The sequence below is a fragment of the Platichthys flesus genome, chromosome 1 (genome assembly GCF_949316205.1).
Source record: "Platichthys flesus chromosome 1, fPlaFle2.1, whole genome shotgun sequence".
In the NCBI taxonomy this organism is placed as follows: domain Eukaryota; kingdom Metazoa; phylum Chordata; class Actinopteri; order Pleuronectiformes; family Pleuronectidae; genus Platichthys; species Platichthys flesus.
In genome coordinates this window covers 8,012,372-8,020,984 of record NC_084945.1, presented here as the reverse complement: position 1 = coordinate 8,020,984, position 8,613 = coordinate 8,012,372, and the positions used below count along the sequence as shown (strand labels likewise).

At 43.3% G+C, this 8,613-nt stretch overlaps 1 protein-coding gene across 17 annotated transcripts in view; it reads right to left on the bottom strand.

Moving 5' to 3' along the window:
• Positions 1–1,042: 1,042 nt before the first annotated feature.
• Positions 1,043–8,613, bottom strand: part of baz2ba (bromodomain adjacent to zinc finger domain, 2Ba) — a 65,616-nt gene continuing 58,045 nt past the window's right edge. For 11 of the 17 annotated variants that reach the window (XM_062379772.1, XM_062379851.1, XM_062380062.1 and 8 more), the window contains 14 exons: positions 8,499–8,573; positions 8,182–8,413; positions 8,034–8,096; positions 7,581–7,725; positions 6,430–7,247; positions 6,068–6,317; positions 5,654–5,809; positions 5,218–5,378; positions 4,806–5,119; positions 4,071–4,206; positions 3,836–3,982; positions 3,026–3,330; positions 2,637–2,780; positions 1,043–2,512 (listed from right to left, as the gene is read on the bottom strand). In XM_062379772.1, coding sequence (XP_062235756.1) covers positions 2,356–2,512; positions 2,637–2,780; positions 3,026–3,330; positions 3,836–3,982; positions 4,071–4,206; positions 4,806–5,119; positions 5,218–5,378; positions 5,654–5,809; positions 6,068–6,317; positions 6,430–7,247; positions 7,581–7,725; positions 8,034–8,096; positions 8,182–8,413; positions 8,499–8,573 — 3,103 coding nt within the window. In that variant the 3' untranslated portion in view covers positions 1,043–2,355. The remainder of the gene's footprint in view (positions 2,513–2,636; positions 2,781–3,025; positions 3,331–3,835; positions 3,983–4,070; positions 4,207–4,805; positions 5,120–5,217; positions 5,379–5,653; positions 5,810–6,067; positions 6,318–6,429; positions 7,248–7,580; positions 7,726–8,033; positions 8,097–8,181; positions 8,414–8,498; positions 8,574–8,613) is intronic. The other 6 variants (XM_062380421.1, XM_062380883.1, XM_062380960.1 and 3 more) reach the window with 1 other exon arrangement.

Genomic DNA, 8,613 nt, shown 5'->3' with positions numbered 1-8,613 from the left:
TATTTATCAATATTTATTTATTTCTATTTATTATATTAAAATGACATGTTTTTTTTAGCTAATATTTGTATTGCATGCAGTTATTTATACATTTTTATTTATTGAAATTTTTTATAAAATTATATGACTTTACTTGTGTTTTTAACCCCATGTGATTCTCTAGATATGGCAACAATCTTTAAGTTCTACTTAAATGCTTACAGATGAAATATTTATATATATTGTATGTATTTATTCCATGTATTTGTTTGTCCTTTTTACATTTTGATTTAATTAAATTATATGGGATATATATATTTATCATAATCATTTATCTGGGAACATTGTCAACGGCAATTCAAATTCACTTTATATCTGTAAAGAAAAACAAAAATGGCACCTTTCATCAGAGTTCCTCATTCACAAAATTCCCCAAACACTCCGGTAAATCTATAAAATAGAAATGAAACTTTGCTGTCGTCATGTTCTGCTTTGATTCATTCCTGCAACACGGACAACTGTTGGAACTAAGACCCTTGTTGTAGTTTTATCTGATGCATTTCTTTTTTAACTTTAGGTTTAGCTCATTATTTTGTATCTATCATTATTTGTTAATTACTTGGATCACATACTGATCTCATGATGTAATTTTGTAAATACACTTTGAAAATACAATATGAAATATAAATATAAATAAGCAACAACTCAGATTTCATTGACTGCAAGTGGTTGGACATAATAACTTGAAATGCTTAGAAATTGTATTAAGTGTAATATTTTGTAAACTTTAAATTGGCTGCCATTACTTCCAAAATGACACAACCATGATATGGTCAACTTCCTGATTGAAATAAACATAATCAACAGTAATAATACAACTTTTCAAGGACTTGAAAACAAGACCTTTCACAAAAGTCTAAACCTTGAAATTGAGCTCAGTCAGAGTTAACAGATTCATATGAAAGATGATGAGTTTATCAATCATTCAGTTGATTGACAGAAAAATAACAGGTAACCATTTTGATCATGGCTGGTGATTGAAATAAAACAAGTGTGAGTCATGTACGTTGAAAAACATCCTTTTAATAGGTCCGTGCCACACACTAGTGAAAAATAAAGCTCCTACAAAAGAATGATACTTTTATTCCACAATATCTTAAATAAAGTAACTTCAAGTACTCTTGACTTGGGTACAAAAAAATCTAGCTGCCTCCATCAGGCCACAACACACAGCAAGGTTCAACACAGTGGTTACAAATGGCCTTAGGTCCTCTGTATTGTGGCAGATTACGAGGAAATGCGTCATGGAAGCATAACTGAATGCTTGTTGCTCCTTTTTTTCTGCTATGGTGAGGAATGATTTCTGTGTCACTGTCCAACTTTGGAGGCCTTGTTGGATTGAAATCATATAAAAAAAGGAAAAACATAATGTTGTCATAAGAATGAAAACTAAAAACAATAACATCCCCTACATGCCCCTGTTGGAAGGGTAGGCACTACCAAGATTAAGGATACCACAGTGTTTGCAGAGGATATGTATATACTGTACAAACAATATTTATGATAATGTTTTCATCACGTTCACTAAAATAGAATGCTACAATCATTCTAAGGCATAAACAATATCTTAATATTCTTAAACAATTTTTACACATCGTTCCAAACAAGACATAATATTGACATTAATAAACAGTATATACACATGAGTCACCTTTGTCTTAACTGTTCCTCTGCCGTTCCTGTAAATAAATGCAGTTTTACAGTCTGAACAAATGAATACAGTATTCTGATGCCTCAAAGCACTGAACAGTGTAAACAGGTTTTTTTTTTCTTGGCTTTGTTTGATATTCGGGAGAAAAATTACAACACAAAGACACATTCCTTTTTTTTTTTTTTTTTCAATTCAAAGCAGTTCAGCTGACTCTTCCTTTTCATAGAAAATGAAGTGGACCTTGATTCATAAATAATTATTACAAAATTAAATACATTCACTATAATACGATTAAATAACAAAAGAATATTTACAAGTAGTGGAAAGTATTCTAGCGCAGACACATCAGTGACAGTTGAGGATTCATTCAGTGCAGTGTTCTGAGACAGGGAATGGTATTGCACTACGACACCCCATTTCTCTGGGACTCTTTGGGGCTTTTATCCCTGTTGAAAGAAATCCAGCGCACCTCATGTAATTACTTTTTATTTTTCAAGGTGACATCCCTCCTAAGTAGAACACCATGGGTTCCTTGTTAAGGATTAGATTTCCTCTTCCATCCTGCAAAGCCGCATTTCTCCATCAGGGAATAAAAACAAAAGTAAAACCTGGTGCTCCGATTTGAAACGTTATTGGGTTTATGGGGATAATCTGAACAGTTTGTTTTAGTTTGTTTGTTTCAGAAGCTCAGTCCAGCGCTTCTCGAAGAACTTCCTCATGTTATGACCGGCTCGGCCAATGTCTGAATTGTCTTCATTGTATTTTTCGCAGTTGTCAAACACCAAGTTGACATCGATGATGAAAGTCTCCAGATTTTGATACCTGGAAAGAAAAACAAAAAAAAGTATTTAAATAATTTCCTGAATAACATGTCCTTCTCTCACTTTTGTAATTCTGTTACTTTCAAACCCTGAAGGATTTCAGACGGAGGCGATCGGAAACTCACTGGCTGCTCACGAGCTTCTCACGTATGGTGGCGAAGTCCATTGGTTTCTTGATGACCTTCTTGTAGCCAGGGACTGACTTCAGGTTGACGGGTGTGAGGAAAGGCCATGCATCCTGATGCCGCTCCACCTCAGCAAGGAGCACCCTGATGAACACAAACACACACACAAGAATTTTATTTGTAAGAGAAAAACCTTGAATATCACACAGTGAGAAACTGTCCAAGAAAAAGAAACCCACAACTGCCTCTTATTTACTGATGAAGAGGAGACTCATTATCTCCCAGTAGATACAGTCGCCTGCAGCTACTGTCGGACTGTTTAGAAGAAGGTGATGAATAAATGAAGAATTCAACAGAGAGACAAGTCGGAGCAAGTCGGAGGCCCATACCTGCATAGTCCCAGGTCCCTGTTGTTGTCTCTAGCCGTCTTGGCTCTCTTCACACACACAGGGGTCTCCGGATTGACTCCCGGCAGAGCAGGTGAGACCTCTTCCAATTTCCTCTTCCTGTTGGTGTCTTTTGCCGCTGCTTTCTTGGGCGTGCTGCTGGCGCTCGCGGGGTCCTCCTCCGATACTTCCCCGTTGCCCGTCTGCTTCCCGCTCTTCTTCGCTTCTCCGCCTTTCTTGCCACTTCCTCCGCTGGTTGCTACTGGTTTGATTGGAGGCCTTTTGTTTTTGGGGGTAGGACCACTCGCCTGCACAGAGCAAACAATGCATTATGGTCTGGTGCAACTCAAACAGAAGTGAACTGACCCGACTGACATTGCTGATATTGATATTGGCCTTTTCTGAAATACAATATTTTTTCTAACATCGCTCATCATCTTGTTCTTCCCGGACCAACATCGGTATAAAAACATTCTTGTAAAGCTTGCAATACAATCTGTTGATGTCCAGATTCTAGGAGCATGAATATGAATGGACGTTTTTATTGTCACTTAATGGGTAAAATGCCAACGTCTTGCAGCAAATTATCGAGTTGAGAGGAAAATTAAAGGCAAAAAAATCGGAGACTCAGAATTCTTTGAGCTCCTGGTGACATGCTTCTGAATTCATCTCATCTCTCTACAGCCCCACATGCACATAAGGGACTTAAAGCCCCCCAAAAAAATTCAAGAAAGATTTCTTGAGCATGAAAATGGTTGGAGTTTAAGTGAATGCTGAGGGCAGATGCCAATTCATTATTTAAGGCTCTGATACCTTGGATATGCAGGACGGGCAGTACCAGTCTCCCTCTGGGATACTGGTGATCTTGGGTTTGTGACAGTAAGTGTGGCAGCCTTTGTCACAGCCATCACACAGCAGGAGCAGGTCCTCATTATCGCCCTTCCTGCACAACTGACAGTACTAAAGAACGAGAGGGCAATCATTATTTTAATTAATGAGGATGGAAATATTTGTATTGTGGTTCTTTATTTTTTTATCTGCTACTCACCACTTTCATGATGGACCTCTCCCAGGCGATGGACTTCTGTAGCTGCTGGATGCACATGGCCAACTGGGCAGCACTGCGCACCTCGCTCAGGGCCTTCCTCCACACCTTCATGCCGTGGGCCACCTCCTCCTCGCCACTGGGAGAAGAAAATGTGGGAGGATGGGATGGGGATGAGAAAGAAGAAAAAAAAAACACACATGTATGTCAATATGTGGGTGAGGTCACACAAACACAAAGCGGTAAACTGATCAGCTGAACCAGCCGCCAACAAGACAGCAGACCAGAAAGAGCTCCAGCTGTGCAAAGACAGGCATGAGGATTTTGGGGGGTGTGGGGCGCTGGAGGAGAGGCACACACCGATTCTGTCATGTTAGGCGAACGTTCATGCAGAAAGAGTGAAGGAGTAGAACCAGGGTATATTTTATAGTGGGAGCCATGAGTGTGCCCACAACCAAGGTTACTGATGCAAAACACCATGCAGATGACTGCAGAAAAGCAAAAGATGCCAGTAAACAATGACTGTACAGGAAAGGGGAGCCCCCCACCACCCGCCCTAAAGATTGCACAAGACCAAAGAAACAAAGAAAATATGCCACAAGCCACCACAAAAAGCTGCTGTGAAAGCAGCAAAGACCCTCACTTCTTTTGATAGTATGGGAAACACAAAGCACACACAGAGGAGAGGAAAAGGTCTTAGTGGGAGAGTGGGGAGCTTTGGTTGGAGATATGACCTACCCTTCCCTGTCAGCACTAGTGGATGGGGCGGGGGCAGGGACAGTGACCGTACCCACATTATCCAGCCTGATCTGAATGGTGGTACCTAAGGGGCTCCTCAGGTACCTTCTCTCGATGTTGCGCTCCAGATCAGCCAGACGTGTCACTGCTATGTCCAGTGGGTTATCCAGGTGACGCGTCACCCCACCCTTCTCCCCGCGCTCTTCGGGATGCTCCTTGTCTCCGCTGCTCGCTGACGTTGATTTTGTGAGTGGCTTGTGCTCGTAGTACACCAGGTCCTCCCGCTCAGATTGAGGGTCCGGATACATCCAGCCCTGGGAGAGGAAATGAGCTGTTAAAGCTTTTGGCCTCTTATCACACCACTTCACATCAACATGTTCTTACACTAAAAAGGTGTGTTCTTATATTTTACCTTCGCCTGCAGGCTGGCAGACGTGACCTTCCTCTCCAGCTCCTCGACCTGCTGCAGGACGGCAATGTCCATCTCCATCGCCTGCTCCTCAACGCACCAGCCTCGCACTGACTCCACACTGACCTGGCTCTCCTCCAGATCACGCAGCTCGATCATGGCCACTAGAAGGACGACATGATAGTCAGCCATGAAATCACAAGTGAACCCATGAGCCATGGAGCCAAACACATGCAAATGTTCTTCGGTCATTAACAATGCAGAGTTTGCAGTGTATTAATGGATCATCAAGGACATGCTTCTTAGTTTGAATGACAGAATACCAAATCTGTATTTATTACTAAAAAACAATCTACTCTCTACATGCGCTCAGTCCTGCTTATGAATCTCAGCCGTATGCAGTGATCCTGTGCTCTTGAAGAAGTTCTGAGATGCTTACCGTCTCTGTGTTTGGTGCAGACCTGGGGGATGATCTCCAAGTATTTCTGCATCTGCCTCTGGAGGCCCTTCTCTCTAAAGCCTCGGCTGTGCAGAGCATTGACTAAATTCCTCAGCTGCTCGATGTCAGAAACACGCCACCATCCTGTCAGCAACTCTGAGACAAGGAGCACAAACAGGCATGTTAAACTCTGAGACACTGAACACACATCAATGTAACAAAATGGCTTCATACAGCTATGTTATACCAAAATGAAACTAAGCACAGCAGAGCAGAACATTCCCTGATCCAATTATCTTGGATTATTCAGGCAAGTGAAATCTTTTCATGCAGGTGAATCATTGTCAAATACAAAATGAGGGTTGATCACGGTCTCAACTTTAATTCTTCTCAATGTGTTTATTTGTCTCTCACCTTCTGGGATGGGTCGAGGCATGGGGTGGTCGAGGGATTTGGGCATTTCCAAGGCAGGAGAGGGCATGAATGAGGATTTCTCAATGCCAGGTAAAGGCGATTCACTCTTACTGGAGACACTTGCCGTGTTGCCCTCCAGTGAGTGACCCGGCATGGGGCTGAGGCTGCTGCACAGAGGCAGGCTGGGACTTATAATGCCGCTGGGCCAGCTTCCAAAAGACACACCTAGCAATGAACCACCTTGCTTCACCTGGGGAGGAAAGAGGGTAAACAAAAGGGTGAGGGAGGTGGAGGCGGATGATATCATAGAGACGGTCACAGTTCTGGTTATGTGGCACACAGATTCAAGACAAAGATCTCACCTGCAGGGCCGATATTGGGTAGTTGAGGAGGCCAGCTGGGTGGTGTGGGCTGGTGGAGGCTGAAGCAGCAGAAGGGGTGAGAGGCAAGGCAGGGGACTGAGGTGGTGATCTGGGCCCGGCTGGGGTGGAGGATGCCTGGGGAGACACGCGTGGCGCTGCCTGAGGAGTCGTGGTGAGGGAAGAGAGGTCACAGGGGTTGCGAGGGAGCAGACTGAACCAGTGTCCACTCTTCTCCGTCAGGACTCTGAGCAGCTGGTCGTTGGCTTGAAATGAGAGGTAGGGAGACGGAGTAGGGGACGAGGATAGGGGAGTGTTCCCCGGGCTTTCACTTGGGCCTGGCAGGCATGGCACAGGTAAAAAGTTGGAGGCCGGGGGAGGGATGTTTGTTGCGTCATTAGTGGTCACCAGGGAGTGGGTTGATGCTGCTGCCGACTCAGAGGAATTGTGAGTGGGGGAGGTGGCTGTTACTGAAGCTGCGGCGCTGTGAGTGCCCACGGGGCTGCCATTTTGCCTCACATGGGGACTCTGCTTGTTCTCTTCCTTCACAGTTTCTCTGCCAACGTCGTTGTTTGTGTCCCGGATTGTGCAGAGCTTGGAAACACAGTCTTTCTGAGGGTAGAAGAGACTCGGGGAGTTATTCTTCCCCTCGTGCTCCTTTTCCTCCTCTTCCTGTTGCTCCAAACCTTCTGTTCGAGTGCTCGGCCCATCAGCATCGGCGTGTTTCTCCTTCTCTAACTCGATCTCCATAGGTTCCTCTTTGACCTTGATCTCCTCCGCCGCTCTCCTCCTATGTCGCTCCTCCTCTAGTTCCTCTGGTGCTGCAGAGGATTGAGAGTGTACTGTTGATGCAGCTGAAAACTCCTGCTACTGTGGTTGGTTTTACAACTGAGCATATTTTTCTAAACGTGCCTCTGGATGATAAGTAGAGTTGTGTCAGATTATTTGAGTCTATGCAATATCTAATTAGGTTTGGAGAATTTAAATAAACTCAAACGTAATCAGAAAATATCACTGGGCTCAAACAGCTCTACAAGTATATTTAGAACATTTCTTTTTTTCTCTTCCAGCATTAAATTTTCCAAATATGTTTTTTGAAGTTTGTGAGAAGCATGTTAAACCCTCAAGTAGTGTGTGTTCTGTGCTGTATATACCTTCTCCGCTCTCCATGGCTTCAATGAAGACTCCTCCACAGTGGGGAAGCACCCAGTACCGGCGGCGGTATCGGTCCTGGCCATACGTCATGGAGCGCAGAGAATGAGAGATCTCAAACAGCTTTTTTCTGGTCTGATGATGTTGCTGAAACAGTAAAAAAACACACATATATTGATTTCTATACCTTATTTTAATCCAAAGATCAGGAAAATAAAAGACACTTATCCTTACTAATGTCCTATTGTAACGACCTGTGATATATTAAGCAGTACAGGCTATGCTAATGAATTTTTTATTAAACACTGTATAATAGTATTTAGAAGTTGCTTTTTTCCAATCACAGTGACATTTCTGCTGTTAATCTGTTATAAGCTTTTCCCTCAAGAGACCTAATACATTTATGTTCATGATATTAACTGTTTCACAGCACGTGTACATTGTAAAGAGCATACCTTGGCTAACTTCTCTATCTGCTTCTCCAGCTCCTCGATGCTGGTGGCCTGGTCGACGTCATCCTAACGGGAAAAACATAGTCAATGTCTGCAAGCCAACCATCACACTCACTTCTTTAGAAAATGGTACTGTAGATGGAAATCTTACCTCATCAATGACCTCCACTTTTTTTACTTTCTTCACCTCTTCCTCCTCCTCATCCTCGTCTTCATCGGCCGGGTCATCGCTGTCTTCTTCGTCATCTTCGTCTTCATCACTGTCTCCCCCCAGTTTCCTCTTGCGTTTGGCGGCGGAGGATGGAGTGCCAACAGACTGGTTCTCTTCCACACCCATGCTGGCCTCCCTCTTCCCAGTGCGTTTGGCATGAATGATCCTGAGCCTGCATCAACAGAAACACTCGGGATCAGCCTGATAGTGGACAAATGATTTAAGTACAATTTTTGGGGGGCTTAAAGAAAACTCACTTTTTCAGTTTCCCCTCCATGATGAGCTTGTCCTTCCTCATGTTTGCCATCTGATCAAGACTCTTGTCAATCTCACTGCAAGAAGAAATGCAATCCTGTTAGTTACAGTTGTGTT